This window comes from Dreissena polymorpha, chromosome 11, assembly GCF_020536995.1.
Source record: "Dreissena polymorpha isolate Duluth1 chromosome 11, UMN_Dpol_1.0, whole genome shotgun sequence".
Classification (NCBI taxonomy): Eukaryota; Metazoa; Mollusca; class Bivalvia; order Myida; family Dreissenidae; genus Dreissena; species Dreissena polymorpha.
The window spans coordinates 70,583,297-70,610,121 of record NC_068365.1 but is presented as its reverse complement, the minus strand read 5'-3'; the positions used below and the strand labels follow the sequence as shown (position 1 = coordinate 70,610,121).

At 35.0% G+C, this 26,825-nt stretch overlaps 1 protein-coding gene across 5 annotated transcripts; it reads left to right on the top strand.

Moving 5' to 3' along the window:
• The first annotated feature begins 469 nt into the window (after positions 1-469).
• LOC127850465 (alpha-tocopherol transfer protein-like) lies at positions 470-26,825 on the top strand. 5 transcript variants are annotated; one of them, XM_052383517.1, is made up of 9 exons: positions 500-542; positions 1,300-1,357; positions 3,141-3,291; positions 6,011-6,250; positions 7,197-7,273; positions 14,827-14,946; positions 17,643-17,753; positions 19,199-19,300; positions 20,026-26,825. In XM_052383517.1, the coding sequence occupies exons 3-9, from the start codon at positions 3,147-3,149 to the stop codon at positions 20,173-20,175; spliced, it is 945 nt and encodes a 314-aa protein (XP_052239477.1). In that variant the 5' UTR covers positions 500-542; positions 1,300-1,357; positions 3,141-3,146; the 3' UTR covers positions 20,176-26,825. The 5 variants fall into 5 exon arrangements, with proteins under 5 accessions (XP_052239476.1, XP_052239477.1, XP_052239475.1 ...); XM_052383516.1 differs by lacking the exon at positions 1,300-1,357 and having other exon boundaries at positions 470-542; XM_052383515.1 differs by lacking the exons at positions 500-542; positions 1,300-1,357; positions 14,827-14,946 and adding exons at positions 611-791; positions 10,717-10,833.

The window sequence follows — 26,825 nt, the reverse complement described above, 5'->3', positions numbered from 1 at the left end:
TCTAGTTGGATGTCATGACAAGGTATGAAAAACGATTTCATGCTTGAGATCTTAGATTAAAACAATTTGAATAAGACAAATGACTGTGGATATGATCAACTAGTGATTGTAAAAACACGACCTTACTCCAATTAAAAAATCACATTTCCACATTAATTTCAACTAAAACTTTTTGTAAAATTATTTTTAAAACTTCCCGACCTTGAACATGACTAAGTATGCAATGATTTATCAATGGCATCTTTGAATGAGAGATATTTCGCGGTCTTGTTATGGCATCGCGTCCTTTCAAAGCCGGATCGAGTGGTGTCCGAAACTTTTATATAACCGCAATCTTGGTACATCGACTATCCCCGGAATTCCGCAATCTTGATACATCGACTATCTCCGGAATTCTCCGCTGATCCAGAATGATACTTCTGTTGACATAATATGAGTGATATTTAACCCTCTCCAAACTGGTGTTTACTGGTGTGTAGCCTTTAACGGTTGACATCACAAAAATTTCTGTAAACAGGATCTGATTAAAGGCTTTTGTACACGTAATGCATTTTTTATTTGTTGATATAAACCCATATATATATGATTTTATCATAGGAATTTCAATATTTGCCCACAATATTAACAATTTAAGTATTTGGTGATATTAAATTAATAATTGTCATTTAATTCCGCGATCAGGAAGTGGTAACCGTGTCCGACTCGGAGTCAATAATGTTGTTTTTTGACACAAACCTGCTGGTACAGCGATTGGGAATTATTTGATAATAATAAGCGCCAGAATGCATAAAGTAATAATTTTACGTAAATAATATAGCAATAATTGGGGTTGCCTATGAAAATATTGAACTACAACGTACACTACCCATTCCTTGTTCTCATCGGTTGGGATCAGCCCATGAGTTTTAATGTGAAAATACTGAGCTCAGGCCGGGGATTGAAACCATGACCGCCAGAGTGGTAGTCAGACACTTTTACCACGTCACTAAGAGCTAGCCCAACAGTTAGGCAGTATCTCATCCTAGTCTCATTTATTAGACACGCAAAGAATTTAGAGTTACTTTTTATATGGGCTAAATTCTTTGGAACGTCTCATCGTTGAAGGACCTTTTATGTGTTGGAAACCAGAAAGTTTAAATTTTTATTAATTTGCGTAAAATTGGCAAATAACATTACCAACTCATTCAGTTTTAATTCAGAAGTCCATTTTTACCTTAAATATCGTCGATTCGAAGTTAGAAAGGCATAAATTCTTCAGTTCAACTTCTGCTTAAATCGTAAACAATTACTGACCTGTAGCCATGTCATGAAACTGATGAATATGAACCAATCAGAAGAAGGCATTACAGAGTAACGTGTACGCATAATTTTATTTAACATGAGCTTTTAACACTGACTTTTACCTAACTAGATCTAGTATGCTAATCTTTGTCAATTTAATAAAAATATGTTCAAAACAGATATAGTGCAGTTTCTATTCACTGTTCTAAGTTTCAGCAAGTTTTTATGCATGTCTTTTTCGCACCTCTGTCTGTGTTGTTACTTACATTCTACGTTACATAGGACGGTATACTGTACGATCTGTATCAATATTATTTATGTACAGTATAAAAATAAAAGATGTAATTTATTTCAGAACTTTTTAATTGTCAATTTAGAAAAAAAACAATGCTAAATTAATCCAGAAAAGTATAACATTGGTTTACTATGTAACGCTCTGCACCACAACAGACGAACGCAAACTGTATTTTACGCTGTTTATTCTTCCACTTTAAACCAGATGCTTTACATCGAGGTCGTGTTATTGATTTATATCTACACAGCGAACGAATCGAGAGATATTGAAAAATTGAATAGTGGTTGGATTAAAATTGCTCAGGCGTGCAAAATTCAAAGTGTCATTACATAATTTTTACGGAACATTATTGAGAAATGAATTATCTACACAGGTATGTAAATATTATTTCAATCCGTTGATATTTAGTGTCTTATATCGGGGCTTGAATGTTGCGCACAAAATTCTTGCGCAACAATATAGTCTCAATAAAAAGGGCGCGAAAATTATGCAGCATGTATACATCGCGTCATGTGCATAGAAAGCGTGGGTGTATTGAGCGTTGTATTATCAAGCACACACCACGTCAAGCAATTTACGCATGTTCAGTGGCAATATTTCATCAAATCTATAAGTAGTCACTTATGCCAAAATTGATTTGATACTTAAGAAAACTGGCAACGTTTGTTGTAAAAGAAATTATTAAGCACTTTTATCGTCAAGTTTTACCAGAAAGTGCTTTTAAAAATGGGATTATTGGGTAATGAATAGAAACTCAAAAAGTAGTATAAAGGATGCAGTGAAAGAGTCGGGTTGATACAGATGTATTGGGGAATCGTTTGAGCCGGGATTTTACTATCTTTGCGGGAAAGTTTAAAAACAAAAGAAAATGTCTTTATAAATGACATTATAGCTGGGGGGGTTCTTTAAGAGTCATAGCGCACCAAATGAAGTCTTTTGACGCTGTTTTTCTTGGAGTTTTAACGCACCACAGAACATCAATTTACGTGAAATTATAAAAAAAATCTACTAAGGGAGGGGACACCCCTCCCGAAGCCACCATTATAAGCCCTGGGGCGCTTGCAAAAAATCCTGTGGAAAGCACTTATATCTATTACGCCATGGCAACCTCTGTTGTTGTTTTTTTCAAGATAGTTGAAAGTAAAATGCATGTACTTAAATAGAGCATTAAAACCATGAGGATGGTTTTAATAGAGTGTATTTAAGTACATGAAGTTCACTTTCCACTATTGATCTTTTTTAAACAGTAAGTTGTGCCATAAATTTGAATGGTTGTCAAATTACCCATTTTCAGATGTTTTGATGATTAGGAATTAAATCTTGAGAAATGGTTTTTATAGAGCGTACATGCCTTTTAGTAAATGCCACTCTCTTGAAGTTGTGCCTATTATTGTTTAAGAAAAACTGACACTTCTTCCTTTGTGAATTGCAATCAAATAGGTTTTGTATAAGAATCTGGACAAAGTTTTCTAAATTGGCATCTATTTTGCATTTAAAAAGATACAATAGAATTTTGGTTGACCAACTTATAAAATACAACAAAATACCATACCATTCTTTCAAGGTCATCATGGCCACCAGCACCCCAAACACAGAGTACGTCTGTACGCTGAGTGAAGCCAGGATCAAGCAAGCTGAAGAAGAACTCAATGAGAAACCACAATGGCGCAGTAGGGACATTCAAGCACTCAGGGATATGGTCCTCAAAAAACCAGGTACAATTTCAGCCATTATTTTGGTTCTTTATAAGGTACCCGTAAAAGGCATATTCCCAATTAAGGTAAAATTACACATTTCGGAATTGCTGCCCAAAAAATTCCCTAAAGGATTATTTTGTTCCAAAAGTGCGTTATCCACAAATAAACAAATAAAATGTTCACCGAAACTTCATATTTCAGCAAAAAGGCATGTGAATGAACATTTGGACATCTTTGTGCAATTAAATACCAAGCAATTAAAAGACCCAATATTACCGTAAAAACGCAGTCATAAGTCGAGATTTTTTACCTCCAAAATTTGATTGAAAAACCGGTATCGACTTATGAGGTGGTCCATTAAAAAAATAATGAAATTCCATGAAAAAAATAATGAAATTCAACGAAGATTGATCCCCGCGGCAATAGTTGTTGTTGTTGTATAAAAAAATCGTTGATTTACGACTAACAAAACGTCGTATTTTTACTGATACTTACCAATTAATATAATCACAGTTTGCAATTACTCTTGTTTTTATTTTGATAATTTAATCCAAAGTCTTCATGTAAGCAGGTGTTGTTTTTTTACTGTTCATGTAAACAAAGAATCAAGGACATCATTTATAGTCTCACGAAAATTCGCAATATGTGTGAATCGACAGTTTGACGTCATCAAAGGAAAGCCCTTTCTTGTCAATTTCAAGAATTTGCTTAGCTTTAAGTCCAATTTCATAGTTTTATAGTTTATCACTGTAGTTTTTCCCACTTTGCTCGGTACTAATACTTTTCCATGACTTACTTGACTTATTCCCTTGAGCTCCTTTTGGAGCATAGGGCCTCAGCAACAGTCCTCCAGCGTACTCTGTTTTGGGCTGCTTTCTTTAGCTCTCCCCATGACATTTTACAGTTCTTTATTTCTTCCTCACAGGATTGCCTCCATGTGGTCTTAGGACGTCCGACACGTCTTTTGCCCTGGGGATTCCACTGTAATGCCTGCCGGGTGATGTCTTCTGGAGGTTTTCGCAAGGTGTGACCTCCATTTCCGCCATGCAATCTGTTGTCCGATGGGATCCTGATTTGCCTGTTTCCATATGTCGGTGTTCTTGACTTTGTCTGTCCATCTGACCTTAAGGATGTTTCGGAGGCACCTGTTAATGAAGACTTGAATTTTGTTGGTCAGAGTGTTAGTGACTCTCCAGGTCTCAGAGCCGTAGAGCAGGACAGACTTGACGTTGCTGTTAAAAATCCGGAGTTTAGTGTGGATAGATAGAGATGTTGCTTTCCTGACTGGCCTTAGAATGTTGAAGGTATATCTGGCTTTTCCAAGTCTAGCCTTGATGTTGTTATCAGAACCAACTGTTGCTGACACAACGCTGCCAAGGTAGGTGAAGGAGTCCACCTCCTTGAGCTCTTTGTCACCCCTCTGCTGTTTCTTGTTCACGACCATGGTCTCTGTCTTTTCGAGGTTAATTTGCAGTCCAGTTTTTGCTGCTTCTCTGGCAAGGTTGTCTGTTTTTTGCTGCATGTGTTGGAAGCATTGGGACATCAGGCACAAGTCAACTCCAAAGTCGAGATCCTCCAAGGTCTGTGTTAGGGTCTTTCCTGTTTTGGTTGTCTCCCGCATGACCCAATCCACCACAAGCAGGAAGATCATCGGTGACAGCATGCATCCTTGGCGGACTCCTGTAGTTACCTCAAAGTCCTCTGTCAGTTTTCCATTGTGGATCACCTGGCCCACATACACTTACTATAGGTGTCTACAAAGCAAAGAAATTGCAACAAAATGGGTGGCAATTAGTTTTTTTGTCATGAAAAAGAATTATAAAGTCACTGCTCACATAAGGTGGCCCGGTCTTCTCCATTTGGTTTCCATGTTTTCAAAACATGGTCATCAAAAACGCAAATTTCTCCACAATAAATAGTTTTCTGGAGAAACCCTGCTGAGAGGTTATGACAGACATGTGTAAGTTTGTACAAATCCTTTAATTATTGTAAGGGCTTGCAAATTAAAGCAGATTTTCTCCCCTTAATGCCTGAACATGGCCCATTCTGCCAGATCTTCTACTTCAAGGAGCCACATTCTGCTCATTTTTAAAGAAAATTTGTCAGGATTTTTTCTACATGTAGGCCAATACCTTTGTTATCAATGTTAATTCACAGTTGTTTCAAATTGGACTTATTTTTTTTTTCAATTTACTTACCATATGTAAGTTCATTCGAAAATACACCGTGCTGCTCGATTGGTATTACGCTGCTCACCAGGCATCAGTTTTCCTGGGGTGGTGCAGCTTATCCAGAGGAATTTGATGGGAGTGTGAACATTATTTGCTATTCTTTAGAACAGTTCTCACTGTCTTCATTTAGGGGAAATGTTTACATGTAATTAAAACTGTCCACTTTTAAGATTTATAGGGACTTGTTCATTTTTTTGCAAATGACAATTATCTTTTCTATTGTCAATTTCGTATTAGAATACACAATTACTTTGTTGACCTGTTAATTATTTAAATGCATATTTAACAAATTAAAATTACTATTAGATGAAACACCATGACTTTGAGCAAGGCAAAGCATTTGGTGTCAATAGCACTGACTCTAATTGTGTACCAGTTGTGTTTTTTTTTCAAGCCAAGTTCAATCTTTTATTCCTCATAATTTTATCTTTTTTAATGGTCAGTATGTTTCTATCAACAGACCAATTTTCCCAGCTGCATCCACAGCAAAGATTAATATTTTTCAGAGCTAAAAATCAGAACAGATGACGCCTTTCTGCTGCGATTTTTACGTGCAAAAAAGTTCGATTACGATCGAGCATTTAACCTACTCGTCAGACACTACGAGATGAAAGCTGATGAGAAAAACAAGTCACTGTTCTTGAACCTACGACCGGCAAGCATTAAACATGTCCTGGAAGCTGGTGTAACTGGTGTTTTGCCACACAGAGACAAATTAGGGCGGCGGGTTATTATGTTCAGACCGGGTAAGTTATTATTTTATGAAAACGGTCTAAATATGACCACCAGTATCAATGATTTTTTTAACTAAAACGTATAAATACATGTAGTTAATTATTTTATATTCTTTGGTATATCAAGGATAGTAAGATTAAATGTACATATAAATTATAATTAATTATTTCTTCTTTTTTTTTTGCTGTATTTTATGTGGTATCAAGGATAGTAAGGTTAAATGTACATATAATTATTTTATATTATTTGCTGTATTTCATGTGGTTTCAAGGATAGTAAGGTTAAATGTACATATAATTCATTATTTTATATTTTTTGCTGTTTTTCATGTGGTATCAATAATATTAGTGTTAAATGTACATATGATTAATTATTTTATATTCTTTGCTGCATGTATATTTTAGATTTATTAATAATCATTTGCCTTATATAAAGGACATACGGTTGATAATGCTAATTTCTCTCGTATAATGTGTCTAGTATTCAATAGTTAAGCTTAAACCTATTTATTTAAGCTTGATTGCATTGAAAGCCTAAGCCTTATTTAAATGCTCCTGAGTCTGTTTTCTGGGTGGAACCAGTTTTCTTTGTTGGTGATCTAATGGACGCTCCCACAGTGGGGATCATACCATTGACCTCCCCATGGCTAAGGGGACACCATATGCACTAGGCCGCGAAGACATCAAATTTTAGTAGTTGTATTTGTATCTGTTTTAGGGAGATGGGACTTAAGTAGTTGTATTTGTATCTGTTTTAGGGAGATGGGACTTTAGTAGTTGTATTTTTATCTGTTTTAGGGAGATGGGACTTTAGTAGTTGTATTTGTATCTGTTTTAGGGAGATGGGACTTTAGTAGTTGTATTTGTATCTGTTTTAGGGAGATGGGACTTTAGTAGTTGTATTTGTATCTGTTTCAGGGAGATGGGACTTTAGTAGTTGTATTTGTATCTGTTTCAGGGAGATGGGACCCTTCGAAGTATCCTATTGATGACATCTTCAGAACAAACTTTTTAACCCTGACAACACTTTTGGAGGTACATACACTTAATTTTTTTATTTTGCAACTTAAGCTATACTGGTTCTTTTTATTATTCCCCCAAAGGAGGGCATATAGTGATCGCACCGTCTGACTGTCTGTCCGTCACACTTTGTGTTTAGGTTTCGAAAAATGCTCATAACTTCTATGTCGTTTCAGATGTAACATTCATATTTGGTATGCTGGGGATATGGACAAGGCCTTTCCATACGCACACCAATTTTGACCCCTTTGACCTTGACCTTGAACTAAGGGTCCGCGTTTAGGTTTCGAAATATGCGTTTAGGTTTCGAAAAATGCTCATTACTTCTATCAAAGCGTTTATCGGGGGCATATGTCATTCTATGGAGAAAATGCTGTTCATACAATTGTTTTGAATGAATGTAATATTAGTGAAAAATATTGATTCATAAGTTTGTTTTGAATTTTAAATTATTATTAGTAAATAATATTTTAAAGTGAACATTTTGCCTGATCTTACAGAGTTAGCCAAAGAAAAATAAGTACACATGTGTAAACTATTATTGAAGTGGATATGAGATGTTATTTGCAAAGCACTTTATATGTTTGTAAACAGGTTTGCAATTTACACAGTCACATAGTTTAAATAAACAAATTCAGCAAATAAAAACACAAGGCTTATAGAGGAACCAGCATTATTTCATGCCGTTTTCACTATGAATTAGGAAGCCATGATATGATAAAAACAAATAATGTTAATTGGGTTTTGTATACAGATAATGCCAGCCTCACTCAGCCTCACTCAGATCTGTTCTTATTTCAAAGTCATCTTTAGCAACAATCGCCTAAAACCTTTTTACTTGTTTTCATGGCATCATTAGATGTTTATCGTGTTTGTGCCTTTATTGTTATTGTGTTTTAAAATTAAGACGGTATTTGGAGTAAATTTTATTTAAAAAAAAACACAATTCATTTTGTAAAAAAACAACAGGATAGTCGTTCAGGTATTCTGACCTGATATATTTTCACTACTAACATAGTATTCTCTTTTGTTTACCGCCACCCTCTGCAGGAAGATCTAACCCAGGTTACAGGAGTGATTATGTTCATAGATATGTCAAATATTGGTCTCAGTCATGCCACGTGCGTGTCTCCATTCTATGCAAAGAAGATATCGAGTCTTATGCAGGTTTAAAAGCTGTTGTCTTGCTAAGTCAAAATAATATTGTTAACACAGTAGCTCTTGTCGTGCTAAGTCAAAATAATATTGTTAACACAGTAGCTCTTGTCTTGCTAAGTCAAAATAATATTGTTAACACAGTGGCTCTTGTCGTGCTAAGTCAAAATAATATTGTTAACACAGTAGCTCTTGTCGTGCAAAGTCAAAATAATGTTGTGAACACAGTAGCTCTTGTCGTGCAAAGTCAAAATAATATTGTGAACACAGTAGCTCTTGTCTTGCAAAGTCAAAATAATATTGTGAACACAGTAGCTCTTGTCTTGCAAAGTCAAAATAATGTTGTGAACACAGTAGTGTGGAAATTCTTGTCTGATATATGCAGGTTTAAAAGCTGTTGTCTTGCTAAGTCAAAATAATATTGTTAACACAGTAGCTCTTGTCGTGCTAAGTCAAAATAATATTGTTAACACAGTAGCTCTTGTCGTGCAAAGTCAAAATAATGTTGTGAACACAGTAGCTCTTGTCGTGCAAAGTCAAAATAATATTGTGAACACAGTAGCTCTTGTCTTGCAAAGTCAAAATAATATTGTTAACACAGTAGCTCTTGTCGTGCAAAGTCAAAATAATGTTGTGAACACAGTAGCTCTTGTCGTGCAAAGTCAAAATAATATTGTGAACACAGTAGCTCTTGTCTTGCAAAGTCAAAATAATATTGTGAACACAGTAGCTCTTGTCTTGCAAAGTCAAAATAATGTTGTGAACACAGTAGTGTGGAAATTCTTGTCTGATATTTTACTATCAGATTAGTAGACATATTCTTTGAAGTTTTCTAACGATGTGTATGTTATTGTTCAGAGTGATGTGAATGATATTTTATATGTCACCATACACGCAACTTACAATAACGCATGATTTGTAATATGCACTTTGTGCAAAATGCAAATACTATTAGCAACAGCACTTTTTGTCTTGTGGTTTGAGTTTTGTGGATGAAAAGAATTGTCCATTGCAGTTTAGGTGTGCATATTTTAAAATTTCCACACTCCAAATGTATGTTTAGTTGTTTCGTCATCTTGTCACATTCGTGACTTTTTTGGTATTTGTTTGGCTCACCTTGACACAAAGTAAGACCATATGCTTCTAATGCTTCAAGTTGCAATAGCAATAGGATTCAACACTGCTCTTTCACTCTGAGGGCCTGGGGCGTGTGTCCCAACAGTTTCACTGCCTATGGGCCGCCAGGTTGTTAATTCAGCACTTTATGGCAAAGGCCAACATCCGTTTTCCTGCCCTTGTGCTATACACGGTTAATTAATTTTCTGGAAGGCTAATTTATTATGCCCCCCTTCGAAAAAGAGGGGGTTTATTGTTTTGCACGTCGGTCGGTCCGTCGGTCGGTATGCCACTAGATGGTTTCTGGATGATAACTCAAGAACGCTTAGTCCTAGGATCATGAAACTTCATAGGTACATTGATTATGACTGGCAGATGACCCCTATTGATTTTCAGGTCACTAGGTCAAAGGTCAAGGTCACAGTGACTCAAAACAGTAAAATGGTTTCCGGATGATAACTCAAGAATGCTTACGCCTAGGATCATGAAACTTCGTTAGGTACATTGATCATGACTGGCAGATGACCCCTATTGATTTTAAGGTCACTAGGTCAAAGGTCAAGGTTATAGTGACAAAAAACGTATTCACACAATGTCTGCCACTACAACTGACTGCCCATTTGGGGGGCATGCGTGATTACAAACAGTCCTTGTTATTTTATGCTCTTTTCACCGTTTATTCACATTGTAAAATAGTTTAACTTAAGAAATCAGCTGGAATAATGACGTCATTTCGTCAAAAAATGAGTCATTTCACAGTTATATAACTAGTGTAATAACACACGTGTAATAAACAAAATTAAGCATTACGTTATTTCACTCCTGGAGCGTAGGTCATGTTATGAAAGTTCATAGTATAACTGATCTGTTTATTTGATTATTGGTGTTCGCCATTCAGCTGTCCCATATAGAGTTGGGGTTGGGAACTTATAATTAATGTCCGCATGCTGAGTTTTTCACTTCATTAACCGAAACAATTGTGTATTTTCAGTTTTAAAATCTTTAAACATAGCAATTTATTCGATGGAACCTTAAGTTACAGAGGCAACACCTACCTATCACCACTTGTTTGTTTGCTCATGCACATTGCAGCATATAACAACCATATGTTCAGTCATCAAGGTCTACCATTTTCAATGATGAATCCAACTTTAGCCCCATGTTACGTTGCTGTGTATCAAACACAGGAAGAAGACACACAGGTTGCTGGGGTAATCATGTGTTTGGATCTAAACGGAATGGGCTTCTCACACGCCAAAACTATATCGCCATTTTATGCTAAACGGATTTCAAGCATTTTACAGGTAACGCCAGTGAGCGGAATTTTGTTTTGGCTGACCATATATGGACCTGGCGTTATGTTACTCAGTCTTTCTCTATATACCCTATAACTCAATCATTACGGTTTGGACCATGATGACCTAGCAGGTGATTCGCAAAAGATCACAGACATATGCATACAATCTTAAGCTCATCTGAGCCCAACGTTTTCATATTGAGCTTTTGTGATAGTCTGTTGTCCTCGTTCTTTTTTTTGTCGTGCGTTGTCAACATTTGCATTTATGAACACTCTAGAGGCAGAATGTATGGCCCATTCCTTATTATACTTGGTAAGAAGAGATCAGCAGAATTTGCAATTTATGGCCCAATCTTCATGAAACTTTGTCAGAAGATTTCCCCCACTTATAGCTCAGTAGAGTTTGAAACTGTGTCATGTGGGGCAAACAACTGAGTTATTAGGTTAACTCTTTCAGTGCGGGAACCGAATTTTCAAGGACTTTGCAAACAGTTTGGATAAAGATGAGACGCCACATAATGTGGTGTCTCATCAGGATCCAAACTGTTTGCTATACTGATAGTATTCTTTGAAAAAAAAAATCGAAGAAAATGCTAATTTTATCTTTGAAAAAAAAATCGAAGAAAATGCTAATTTTAGAAATTAAGCAGACAACATTTTAGCAGATGACAAATTTCCCAGCATGCAAAGGGTTAAATAAAAGCAAAAGCATGTGGGCAATATTAAAATGTCACTTTTATTGCCTACTGTTCATGAAATTTGATAAAAACATAAGTTCCAATCATATCTTGGCCAAGTTAATCACTGGGTCAGTTCATGCAAACATTTGTCTTAACCCTTTGCATGCTGGGTAATTTGTCATATGCTAAAATGTCGTCTGCTGAATTTCTAAAAATTAGCATTTTCTTTGATTTTTTTCAAAGAATACTATCAGAATAGCAAACAGTTTGGATCCAGATGAGACGCCACGTTCTGTGGCGTCTCATCTGGATCCAAACTGTTTGCAAAGGCCTTCAAAATTCGGTTCCAGCACTGTAAGGGTTAAAGATATACGGAATGAGATCAAAACTGTGTCCTGTGTAGTCAAAAACTAGGTCATTCGGTCAAATTAGAGAAAACGCGTTTCTGAACAGCGTAGATTTCACATTTGTTTGCGCAGTTTTTATGAACCATGTTCTGAACATTTATTCTAATGATTAATTTAACCCTTTGAGCGCTGGAACCGGATTTTGAAGGCCTTTGCAAACAGTTTGGATCCAGATGAGACGCCACAGAACGTGGTGTCTCATCAGGATCCAAACTGTTTGCTATTCTGATAGTATGCTATGAAAAAAATCAAAGAAAATGCTAATTTTAGAAATTCAGCAGACGACATTTTAGCAGACAACAAATTTCCCAGCATGCAAAGGGTTAAGCAAGGTTTGGTACTTTTCCAATAAAAAACCTTAATGTCATGAGGCTGTGAATTTTCCTGATATTGTTTATGTAGTGAACAGTTTGCGCACTCTCGCAGTCACATTCAAAAAGGCTATTGTGATTCTTGAACAAAACATATAAACATTGTATATATCTAGGTTGGCTTTAAAAATGATTTTGGTATGTTGAAAAACATTGCTGTTGGGGCAGTTTTCCATATAAACCTATTTTGAAACCTTGCAAACAATCCCTTCTTCTCTACCTGGTTTCTCAGGTGAGTGCCTTTACTAATATTTTACAGGATTGTTTATACTATTTAAGCGCATGTCAAATTAAAATTACCAAAAGTGTGTCATCAGTAATAGCCTTAATGGATCGTTGTCTTTGCCAGTCTTCGATGCAAATTCCCACTTAAAGCAGTTTGGTCAGTTTTTTTATCAAAAGGCTGTAATTTAATTAAAAGACTGTAAATTTATATCGAAAGTTTTCCCCTTAAATCTGGCCCCGTGTTCACAAAACATTATTTGCAATCGAAAATCGATTTTGCTTGTCATTGAAAATGGATTTCCATTGTAGTTGATAGGCAAAAATGAAAATCGATGTCAGTTAAAATCGATTTTTGATTGCAAAATCGTTTTGTGAACACGGGGCCTGGCTGTACAGGGTGCAGGATCAAGCAGATTCATAGAGGTTTTCACACGGGCTGGACAGAATGTAAACACACCATGAAGACTTTATTGTGGCACATATCTCAAGTTATTGAAATAAATTTGCAAAATCTTTAGTCCATAGAAGTTTTTCTTGCATTTTGTGCCGATATGTTGAGTTTTAAAAATAAATCATTGAATGCATTTCAAATCTTTGCCAAAATTTCATGTTGCGTGCAGCATAAACGTGAATATGAATGTGTTACACATCAAATTTTTGGCCAAAGATACAGGTTTATTTAATAACGTAATTCTGATGTACATGTATTTAACATTGCCATAAGCAGCATAAAAACGGTCTTTTATACTCTAGTTAAAATTATTAAGAAACATTGTATTAGAAGTTATTTGAAGAAAATCACCTTATTCCGGTGTTTCATCCATTAACGTTCAATTGTGAACCCCACAAAGTCACATGATCCTGCTCCCTGTATGTCACATGCCTGTTTTGTGTTGTGTTGCTACCGTTGGGAATGTTAACATTTAGAATATATTTTTTTTAATCAAGGCATCAATAGTCAAGTACAAACATTAAATTTGGGACTTAATAAGTAATAAGCAAGATTTGATTCTAATAATATCTCAGTTTAGTAACTTAATTTTACATCAGACCCAATTTCGTTGCAATAAACATGGCTAGTGAGAAAGAGTAGTGTGTTTTCATTTTGATTTTTGATGTTGTTCTGTAGAATACAAAATGTATGTTTATGTTGCAAAATATGCCTTTTGCTAGTGTTTTTTGTTCAAACCAGGCTTTCGAGGAAGCTGAAACTCATGGTTATTAGTCCCCTACCGGTTTCACTGGAGAAGACTTATGGTTTTGTCTCTGTCCGTCCGTCACACTTTTCTGGATCCTGTGATAACTTTAAAAGTTCTTACTATTTTTTCATGAAACTTGGAAAATGGATAAATGGAAATATGGACATTATGCACGTCATTTCATTTTGTTCCTACGTCAAAAATTATGGTTGCTATGGCAACAAATAGACTACAAATACTGCTGAAAATGGTGGTTTTTCTGGATCCTGCAATAACTTTTAAAGTTCTTGATATTTTTTTTATGAAACTTGAAACATGGATATATAGCAATTTGGACATTATGCACGTCATTTCATTTTGTTCCGACTTCAAAAATTCTGGTTGCTATGGCAACAAATAGACTAGAAATACTGCTGAAAATGGTGGTTTTCTGGATCTGCAATAACTTTTAAAGTTTTTAATATTTTTACATGAAACTTGAAACATGGATACATGGCAATATGGACATTATGCACGTCATTTCATTTTGTTCCTAAATAAAAAAATTTGGTCGCTATGGCAACAAATATATTTAAAAAAAATATGGAATTTCTGACAATGGTGGAGCCGGTAGGGGACTTAAATTGCTTGACAATAGTCTTGTTAAATTTGGGGTAGTAAATATAAATCTTAAACTTCGAAAACCTGGTATCGTTGCGTTGCAAAGCATCACCTTTGTAATCAAACCTTGGGGAGCATCACCTTTGTAATCAAACCTTGGGGAGCATCACCTTTGTAATCAAACCTTGTGAAAATCTTATAAGGAACTTCACGTAAACGAAATCTGGATCATATCAACAGTTTCTGGCAGTCAATATCTGGATCATATCAACAGTTTCTGGAAGTCAATATCTGGATCATATCAACAGTTTCTGGGAGTCAATATCTGGATCATATCAACAGTTTCTGGGAGTCAATATAGTTTAATTACATTTTATTTTCGTATTTTCCCCTTGGAGGTCTTCGACATCTGCGGCAAACGGGATCCTTAACATACATTCATTGGAAACATCTAAAAGCGACTTTGGTGTATGATATGAACTTTTAGTTTTCAGTTGATTGTTTTTAATTATTCAAAGGAGGAAGAGGAGATCCAAATTTGCGGCATTATTCTCTTAGCTGATCTAAAACACATGGGATGGAAACAGACAAAGAAAATAAAACCTTTTTATGCCAAAAAGATGTTCAAGGCGATGGAGGTATTGGTATTTTAATCTCGCTCTGTGAAAAGAGGGTTTGATGCATGTGCGTAAATTGCGCAGTCTGCACAGGCTAATCAGTGACGACACTTTCCGCTTTTATGATATATTTTGTTTAAAGAAATTATTTTTTAGCAAAAATCTAGATTACTAGTATGCGGAAATTGTCGTCCCTGGTTAGCTTCTGCAGAATACACATGCTAATCTGGGACAACACTTCAAGCATTAACTCTTTCAGTGCTGGAACCGAATTTGAAGGTCTTTGCAAACAGTTTGGATCCAGATGAGAAGCCAGAGAATGTGGTGTCTCATCAGGATCCAAACTGTTTGCTATTCTGATAGTATTCTTTGGAAAAAAATCTAATAAAATGCTAATTTTAGAAATTCAGCAGACGACATTTTAGCAGACGACAAATTTCCCAGCATGCAAAGGGTTAAACCCCCTTTTCTCAGATCGCGACCCATATTATTTATTCCTTAATTGTAAAATACTGTATACTCTATATTAGCACCACACATAATGCATACTTAATATTAGTGTTGAATTATATATAGCTGCTGATTTGTTTCTCACAAAGTCCACAGGTTAACTAGGCATTAAGGGATTATAATGCATGTTTTAGATGTTTATGACAGTTTTATGTCTATTTCTGACTTTACATCAACAGTCTTTGCACATAAGCTTTAGTTGTAGTTCGTAATTTGCACGATTGATTGCACCAAATGTATATACATGCCTTTTTGCACGTATATACTGATACTAAGCATCTTTTATATACTTTTGCCTTAATCATCCTTTATTCTAAGCTGCTTGTTGCTAGTTTATCCTTCGATTAGATAATGCGTTGATTGAGATCATTTTAGATTTTAGCGTTTGGTTTGTGATTGAATATTTGGTATTATTGTTAATTTATAACTCCCAATGATTAGCACGAGCCGTTCCATGGCGGTGACTCAAGTTTTTACCATTATGTGTATTCATTTGTTGTTGTACTGCTGTAAAAGTACTGAATGAAAGCGAGAATATCTGACCTGATAGTGTTTCTTGACTTTGGTATCATTGTTTTCTATATCTTACATAAGTATTCAGTAATTAAATTGTGTTTTCAATGGATATATATGGTCTTACATCAATTGTCATTTCAAACTATTTCATTAACTCTTTCAGTGCTGGAACCAAATTTTGAAGGACTTTGCAAACAGTTTGGATCCAGATGAGACGCCACAAAACGTGGCGTCTCATCAGGATCCAAACTGTTTGCTATTCTGATAGTATTCTTTGGAAAAAAAATTGAAGAAAATGCTTATTTTAGAAATTCTGCAGACGACATTTTAGCTGACGACGAATTTCCCAGCATGCAAAGGGTTAAACAAGTAAAAACAAGGTCAATCATAATGTGTTCGTAAGCACGCCTGTTCTAGCCTTCTTATTTGTGTGATTGGGTTTATTAAAATCCAGTATGCAATGACTACGAGTGTCGGAAATGTTTTTCTGTGTATTACAGTATAACATGAACCGTTTCAGTGCTGGAACCGAATTTTGAAGGCTTTTGCAAACAGTTGGATCCAGATGAGACGCCACAGAATGTGGTGTCTCATCAGGATCCAAACTGTTTGCTATTCTGATAGTATTCTTTGAAAAAAAATCAAAGAAAATGCTAAATTAAGAAATTCAGCAGACGACAAATTTCCCAGCATGCAAAGGGTTAATAACATATTTATATTTTAATAGGTTAACTTTCATATTTGTATGTTCCATTACTAAGCTATAACACTTTAGGTCAGTATGCTAATGATTGAATAACATTGATTAATAATAAATATAAACGGTTGCATGTTATCTAACTACCGATGTTAATAATTAAAAGACATGTTAATAAATACTAAAATATCATGTCATAAACAATAGCGGCTGTATGAATTTTATCCTTAAAGTAAATATAATTAAATGTAATGTTCAGACTTTTTCAAGAATAAATGATGTATTTATTATTGCAAAATGCCTTTATCAGATTCCACGAAACCTACCATAATTCAAACAAATGTTACAACAAAAATACAAAATCAGATTAAAGTTTCAGAAACTGCTTGTTGCCAAATCAATTGTTGATGATTTATTCAGACTGTGTATTTAGTGAGCATTTTATTGCACTTTCTTATGGCTTTCTGAAAACCTCTTTTCAACTTGTGCATCGGTTAAGTGAATTAATCTTACCAAGAAACAGACACATCGTGGTAGGAAATGTTTGACTGTTCACAAGAAGCAAGCGTTGTATGACATATAGATCGACTTTCCGACATAATCCAACCTCATAAGAAATATTGTAAAATCCAACCTTTCAAGATATATTGTTAAGTCCTACTTTCAAAGACATATTGTAAAATCCAACATTTAAGACATATCTTAAAACCCAACCTTAAAAGGCATATTGTAAAATGCAACCTTAAAAGGCATATTGTAAAATGCAACCTTAAAAGGCATATTGTAAAATGCAACCTTAAAAGGCATATTGTAAAATCCAACCTTAAAAGACATATTGTAAAATGCAACCTTAGAAGGCATATTGTAAAATCCAACCTTAAAAGGCATATTATCAAAAAGATCTTTCTGTGTTTTCGTGGAGTCTGTTTCAGGGCTCAAATTGTTACCCATAAATGTATCCATCTCTTTTGAACTCTAAAGCATCTGTTTTCAGGACTGTTTCCCCATGCGATTCAAAGGGATTCATTACCTGAATGAGCCCGCTGTGTTCGACTACATATTTGCAATAATGAAACCATTCCTGAAGGAAAAGATTCTTAGCAGAGTGAGTTAACTTTTTTTACAAATGCATTTTATTATATACTACTCAAAATTTGCTAAGGATCACTTTTTATAGTATGTGTAATTTGAAGTTCACCCCTAGCTAGATTCAGCCAGCATCAAGTATCAATGATAAATCAATACATAAAAATAAAATCAAAAACACACATTCTAATATCAAAACCTGCAAAATGACACTTTAGATTAAATTAAATTGAAGATAATGTGAAAATAAAAAGTGATCCTTAGCAAATTTTGAGAAGTATATGATGCATTAAAAGTTTTTTGACATAAAATTCAGCAATGCTTTTGTGATTTAATATTAATTAAGTTCTTGTTTAAGTGTCACAGTCAAATTGCATTAATGCTTAATATATATTGAATGTTGAATGTTTCTCCCTTTGTATTGTCAGGAGATTTACAGGCAATTGGTCAATTGCAATAAATTTAAGACTTCAAGATGTTTATTTTATTTTAGTTTTTTATGCCCCCCTTCGAAGAAGAGGGGGTATATTGCTTTGCTCATGTCGGTCGGTCTGTCGGTCCGTCCACCAGGTGGTTGTCAGACGATAACTCAAGAACGCTTGGGCCTAGGACCATGAAACTTCATAGGTACATGGATCATGACTCGCAGATGACCCCTATTGATTTTGAGGTCACTAGGTCAAAAGTCAAGGTCACGGTGACCCAAAATAGTAAAATGGTTTTTGAATGAAAACTCAAGAACGCATACGCCTAGGATCATGAAACTTCATGGGTAGATTGATCATGACTCGCAGATGACCCCTATAGATTTTGAGGTCACTAGGTCAAAGGTCAAGGTCACGGTGACCCGAAATAGTAAAATGGTTTCCGGATGATAACTCGAGAATGCATACGCCTAGGATCATGAAACTTCATGGGTAGATTGATCATGACTCGCAGATGACCCCTATTGATTTTGAGGTCACAAGGACAAAGGTCAAGGTCACGGTGACCCGAAATAGTAAAATGATTTTCGGCTGATAACTAAAGAACGCTTTTGCTTAGGATCATGAAACTTCACAGGCACATTGATCGTGACTCGCAGATGACCGCTATGGTTTTCAGGTCACTAGGTCAAAGGTCAAGGTCACAGTGACAAAAAACGTATTCACACAATGCCTGCCACTACAACGGACAGCCCATATGGGGGGCATGCATGTTTTACAAACAGCCCTTGTTTAATTCTTATAATGTTTCCAGAGTTTAATGTTTCCTACATAGTATTCCTATATTCCATTAGCAACTGCTTTTAGCCACACTTACTTTCGAAAAGTTAATATTCACACATTGAACCGATTGTCAGAAATTAATTGCCACGTTCTTTTAGTAGTTTATACGAGGGTTAACACTCAATAGATTGGATTATGCAATGAACAATGTGTGTTTTTTGCACTACACATATAAACCCATGATTGGTCAACACAGGTACATTTCCATGGCAACAAGTACCACGAGTTGAAAGAGTATATTGACGAGGAACACTTGCCATCGGACTATGGAGGCCAAGGGCCGCCTTTTTCCAACGAGGTTTGCTTAGTCAGGGGGGTGATTTCTCCTCCTTTCAGATAGTTTTTTCCCTTTCATTGTCAAAATAATTTTACCAATGGTTATTTACTTCCATTTATCTATTAAAAAATGAAGAGTTTATTGAATCCTTTAAGGGGGGTAGGGAATTGTTCTCCACGAATGTCACCCTGATGTCACCAGAAATCACATTTCTGGTAGAACACTTGTCTTGTACTGCTGATCACTTTTGAATGGGTCAGCTTTGATTGTACAATGTACCTCCCAATAAGTGGGATTTGCAAAAACCTTGAAAATTCATGCAAGAGTAAAACTAACAATGTACACCAAGTTGTTTCTAATTCTCTCCTTCTATCACTTTATATAATAAATATATTTTAATTTGGTTCTCGCATGTATTTGTTAATTCACCAAATGAAGGTTCTCCATATATGTATTTAAGGATTGAGTGAGAACCGTTATTTTTGAAATTTTACTTCCATATTTTATGAAATCCCTTAAATTTTTCAGTGCTGGAACCGAATTTTAAAGGCCTTTGCAAACAGTTTGGATCCAGATGAGATGCCACAGAACGTGGCATCTCATCAGGATCCAAACTGTTGGCTATTCTGACAGTATTCTTTGAAAAAAATGAAGAAAATGCTAATTTTAGAAATTCAGCAGACAACATTTTAGCAAACGACATATTTCCCACAATGCAAAGGGTTAATGTTGCATGTTTATTTCAGGATTGGATGAAAACCCTGATGGACTCCGATTCCCATTTTGACTCTGAAGCAAAGTATTGCTTGGTTAAATCGACTGGAAAATCAGAAACATCGAAAGAGACAACGGTGGACTGTTTAGCTGGATCGTATAGGAATCTTGACATAGAATAGTCGCAACGTATCTAAATGATTATGAAGTGCAACTTACAGGGTTCTCGCTGTTTCCTTTTTTATGATCTTGAAATTTGAATGTTAAGCTCGGCTGTTTTCGGAGAAAACCCGAGGTATTGTCATAGCCAGCTTGTCCCCTGTCCGCTGTGCTTAAACCTTAACATTGGCTCTAAAATCAAAGTGCTTCCACTAACAACTTAGAAACTTCATATGTAGCTGCGCCTTGATGATTTCTACATGCCCCTATTTTTGGGTCACAAGGTCAACGGTCAAGGCCACTGTGACCTCTAAAAAAAAATATTCTGACAAGCTTTCATTTATTCAAAACTGCACCCGCAGCTGAGCGTTGGCACCAGCTATGCCGTGCTCTTGTTTTTGTTAACAAGCAGTCGGGCTGTTCATTAGTGCCTTATGCATACATGCTGTATGTTTTTGACGAGAATCATTTCAAATAGATCAACATGTATTCACTTATTGTTAAAGCGGGTCTTTAAACCACTAGGTAATATTATGTCGAGAATACAGGTTGGTTTCTTTGTTAGTGAATTATATTTATTCCTTAGAGTGGAGCTATTTTCATGTCCATTAACACAACCGGTATGAGCTTGGAACTTATGTAAACAGAAGGCCTTGTAGTCAAAGAAAAAATCAAACCGGCCGCAGGGTAAAATGTAGCTGGTGTGAATGAGATGTTATTCGGCTTATTCTGTATATTTTGAATACATGTATATGTTCAGTGTTTGATGATTTGTATACAACAAAATGGTGGCATATAGTAGCCCGCCCGTCAGTCTGTCAGCTTCTTGTGCGGAGCATAGTTCAGGAATTTTTTAATTGGTTGAAAACTGCTTCATATAATTATTGAATTGGTTAAAATACTGACAGAAGGTCTTAAGGGACAGCGCAGAGTACAAGAACCATATCTGTCTTTAGAATTTACAGAGTTATAGGACTTAAGTTAATTTTCGTGTTCAGAACATAATAGTTAAAGTTTTTCAAACATAGCAGGGTCAATGAATAGAGGACATGGAGAGAAAGTTTCAAAACCCGTTATTCTTTCTACAGTAGGTTTTGGAGTTATTTGTCTTTTCTTCATTTTTTGGCAGCACACAAAAAATATTTAAGGGACACAAATTATAATATAATAATACAATACTTTGAGAGAAACTTTGTATTACAAGAAAGCATTACTCTTTCAAATTCTTTGAAATTGAGTTATTGCCCTTCATTGATTTTTTGTTATAAATGCACCTTGGGTGTTTACTACTCATGGGAAGGTAACCCTTGGGTCAAAACAATACTTCCGGGGCAATAGTCATTTTCAGTGACATCACTTGTTTAACCCTTTGCATCCTGGGAAATTTGTCGTCTGCTAAAATGTCATCGGCTGAATTTCTAAAATAAGCTTTGATTTTTTTCAAAGAATACTATCAGATATGCAAACAGTTTGGATCCTGATGAGACGCCACGTTCTGTGGCGTCTCATCTGGATCCAAATTGTTTGCAAAGGCCTTCAAAATTCGGTTCCAGCACTGAAATGGTTAAGTGTATATGAAGCAAGGTTAGCTAAAAAGCTTCAACAGATAGGAAACAACCATAACTATTTCAGAAATTAGCTTTTATAGCAGTCTTTTTTGTTCATTCCATTGTTATTGAATCATTTAACAACTACAGCTAATCTTAATATTTATGAAAGCAATGCATGGTTTAGATTATATTTTATCAATTTAACAGAAATCTCAACTTTTGCAATTTTACGTACATCTAACCATTTTATAACATGTGATGATATTTTATATGTAACTTTATATTTACGGTGTGTGATTACAATTGTTATGTAATGTTCTGTTTTGTCCGTCATCTTGTGGTTTACAAGATTTTATGCGGCATTCAGGGATTAAACAGTAACACAGGTATTCCCAAACTTAAAAGGGACTCATTTTCGCTTCATTTTGTTTAGTGCTTAGCGTTTTTTGCTATATTTATATTTGTTTTCTGTTTTATTTATATTGTATGATTTTCATTTTCTCTATACTTGATAAAACAGTTGTTGAACATATTTAACTTTAGTAAAAAGGCACCAATTTATTTTATGAAATTATTTATAGACGACATTCAAATAAAAATTCTTATTTGTTTCTCAATTGAAGAGGCCTATTTATACAAGCCATGAAGAGGCATGAATATGTGCGTACCATACAGATAAATTCCGCATAGTTTTGGTGTAATAAATTCCAATTGGTTTATCTTGTTTAATGATATTTAAGCGACAATTTTCATGGTCGCAGTTTCAGGTACATGATTAATGTGATTTTAGCATACTTTGTGAATTATTTCCCTTACTCATACACGAATATATTGTATATATAACGCTTCTGTGGTGTTGGATATCATTAAAATTCATGTGTACAACAAATTATATTTGAATAATATATTTAATGGAAGTGTCATAAACTGTGTTCTTTAAGATGGTCGAGCGATTTTTAACTCCACGATATTCCATGTAACTAATGTTTGATATTGTAAATTCTCTTTGCAGTTCAATACCTTAATGCATAACTTTATGCCACTCATGTAGAACTATATACAATTCTACAATACTGATAATGGAATTTGGTAAATGAGGAACCATCATAAGAATATTAATAAAATCATAAAGCGTTAAAAAAACGAAACAAATTAATGATTTTGTGGCGTTTTTTGTTGTGTTTATGTTTTGTCAAAAAACGTGGATTGCTTATATAAAGTATCAATTGTAGTATGTTTTTTAACAGCACTGATTGCCGATTGGTGTTAGCGATAGCATTTAATCCTATGGTCAGTGATTCGAGCCCAGGCGGGGGGGGAAAAGTTTTTATCTTTTTTGTTTCTTTCTTAAATTATTTTCTTATTTTGAAATGGAGCTTTTTTGTTCCGTTTTTGCATGCATCAATTAGAACAATATAATGAAGAACTTCAAATAACAAATGTGGGAATCTGTGAACAAGTCCCATTTAAATAATATAGAAATTAATTAGTTCCAATATTCAAGTATGCTACAAGGAGCTTTATTTTCCCTTTGATTTAGTTTCTACCATATATTATGCATGTACTATTTAGTTTTGTGATCATGTAATATACATGTATTGTTATTTCATATCATTAAGATCTGCTGATCATATACAAAATCGGTATTCTTTATTATTTCTACACATATTATATTTTAAATTAATATGAAGGGTAAGAAATTAACAACATTTCTATGGCGTTTTACCAATATTTTTATGCAACTATAATAAAAAAGACTGTCCATAGCTGACTGATTTTCCTGTTGAAATGTATGAGACATTCCTGTTATGTGTTTGGAGTGTACAGTTTGAGCATTTATGATCTCATTTGTTCGACTGGAGTTGTGATTAATGGACTCCGACTAGTGACGGATTTCTTGATGACGTATCTTAATCATTATCTTACGTAACTGCAAAAGGGTTCTACTTACTGCTTTGTATTGGTCGTTTATGATTTTTATGTCCCCCAGTCTATACTGGGGGACATATTGTTTTTGCCCTGTCTGTTTGTTTGTTTGCGTCAATCTTTAACATTGGCCAGAACTTTTGCAATATTTATGATAGCAACTTTATATTTGGCATGTATGTGCATCTCATGGAGCTGCACAATTTGAGTGGTGAAAGGACAAGGTCATCCTTCAAGGTCAAAGGTCAAATATATATGGAAGGGGGACATTGTGTTTCACAAATATATCTTGTTATAATTTCGTTTGCATTCCATTCATAAGCTTCTATATCGATAATAACATGCAATCATATCATTTTTTAAAAGCTGCGGATATGGGGATGAGAAAATGAAAGCATGAACGCCGCATTTATATATATATTCATATAAATGAAAGCCGCATATATATAAAAAAAACTTGAAAGCCATGTACATTTGTATATCTGTATATCAGCTTAACCCTTTTCATGCTGGGAAATTTGTCGTCTGCTAAAATTTCGTCTGCTGAATTTCTAAAATTAGCATTTTCTTTGATTTTTTTCCAAGAATACTATCAGAATAGCAAACAGTTTGGATCCTGATGAGACGCCACGTTTTGTGGCGTCTCATCAGGATCCAAACTGTTTGCAAAGGCCTTCAAAATTCGGTTCCTGCACTGAAAGGGTTAAGAATGCGTTACAAGAGTTATTATTTTACACTTCAACGCAGTTTATTTATTTATGTTTACTATTTTATGCACTTTTTAGATAAACACACATATTATTGAATTTTTGGAGTTGTGAGAAACACAATTATTGTGTATATTATAAATTGTTATAGTTACAAATAATTTTTATAGTCACAAACAAGATTTTTTGTATCGGTCGGTGATTCATGATTATTGGATTGTAATAATGTTGTTCATATATTGAATTCGTTGTTGATTGTTGTCTTACATGTGTTGTCCTGTTTGTATAGGATTTGGTTTAATTGTTTAGTTATCACTATAATAACTAGAAAAATGGCGCGGCAGAGGCCGACGCATACCCCAGGCCGAATAGATGTTACATTAAAAGGCAATTTTGGATGGGCAAGGCCTATGTTGGTGGCGCCCCGGGGTGGGTAATGTGAAAATGGATGGTCGAGATAGACTTTTTTGTCATAAGAGATGTTCAGTACTAATTTGGTGAATAAATGAAGAAGTTATGTTAAACCAGAAAAAAAATTGGGTACGAAAAAAATTTGGGTACAAAAAATAAATGGGTATGAAAAAATAATGCCAAACAAAATTTCGATACGAAACAAAAATTGGATAGGAAAAAAAAAATTGGGTACAAAACAAAAATTTTGGGAAAAAAAAAATTGGGTACCAAAAAAAAAATGTGGGCGTGAAACAAATTTTGGGTATGAAAAAAATTTGGGAAAAATAATTGGGTCCAAAAAAATTTGGGTTCAAACAAAAATTTGGGTATGAAAAAAACTAGTACGAAGAAAATGGGAACGAAGAAAATGGGAACGAAAAAAAATGGGTACGAAAAAAAATTAGGAAGTAGTACCGGTGGACCTCTCGATAAATTTGAAAGAGGACGGGGACCAAGCTGCCTTTACCTTTATCAATGGCCCTGGGGTGGGTAATGTGGACATGGGTGGTCGAGATAGACCGGGTTTTCATAAGAGATGTCCAGTATTAATTTAAAGTCAATTGGTGAATAAATGAAGAAGTTATGCTTAAACAAAATTTTGGGTGGGCATGGTCGGGCACTATCTCCTACACTATTAGCACTAGAACCTTGAAACTTGCACACATGGTAGCAATAAGCATATGTGCGACGGTGCACTATTTGGAATTTTTATATGATCCCTGGGTCTAAAGCTATTATCATGTGGGTCGCATGTTGTTAGTAAAATGAGTTTTTTACCAATTTCACCCATTTATTAACCCATAACTTATGGTCCAGGGGTCAGATCAAAATTCCGTCGCCGTCACCGTCGCACATATGCTCATAGCTTCCATGACTTTTTTTTAGTGTAAGTTTCAAGGTTCTTGTGCTAATAGTGTAGGAGGAGATTATAAGTGGCCAGGACTGACGGACAGAAAGCGGAGATCAATACAATATCCCATGCTTTTAAAAGCGTGGGGATAAAAAGCCTATCGGACGGTCACACTTTTTTCTCTCCTTATACTCTGGAGTATCATTAATTCTTTATTTTTACAAAATCACCATTGAAATGAAAACGATAAATAAATATTGCAGTAAATCGATCAAGTTGCAGATATAAGTTATATATATATATATATATATATATATATAATCTATAATTGTTGTGTTAACATTTGCGGGAATTCCAAATGTATTAGTTGGTCTCAATTGCACACGAAGTATAATTTACAGAGGGAGAATTGAATAACCGTATTGTTTATAATCCCCCGCCATAGGCGGAGGGATATTGTTTTGGCGTTGTCCATCTGTCCGTCTCTCCGTCCGTCTGGAGCCATATTTTGAAAGTGCTTTGGTAGATTTCATTGAAACTTGGTGTGAGTATAAATATGGATAAGAGGATGATGCACGCCAAATGGCATTGTACAAAATCTGTTAACGTAGTTATGGCCCTTTGTATCTTGAAAAAATGCTTTTTAATATAAGCTTACAGCTTTATCTACATTAACACATGAGCCAGAGCTATGAAACTTGCCATAGTTGTTCTCAATCATTTGGGGGTGCTTCACATTCAACACCCATAATCCTAGGGGCTAATGTCAAAGTCACACATTGAGGTCAAAGATCACAAATTTGATGAATTATTCATCATTAAGTCATTCCTTTACTATGCAATGAAACTTTCTATAGTTGTTCTTAATCATCTGGGGGTTGTGAACATTCAACGCCCATAATCCTAGGGGCTAAGGTCAAGGTCACACATTGAGATCAAAGGTCTACACACATCCATAAACAAAATTTATTTGGCGGGGATATCCATTCAACGAATTTGCTTGTTAAAAGAGTAACACAACCATGTTAAACCATGGTCTCGTGCAAATTCCCAATTTTTCTCGCATTCAATTAAACAATGTAATAAGCATTGATTTGTCATTAAGCATGTTTGCGAGTGTGTGCGATTGTTTATGTGATGATATAAGCTTAATTGTATTTTAAATTAAATCGGCATTTGCCTTCGAA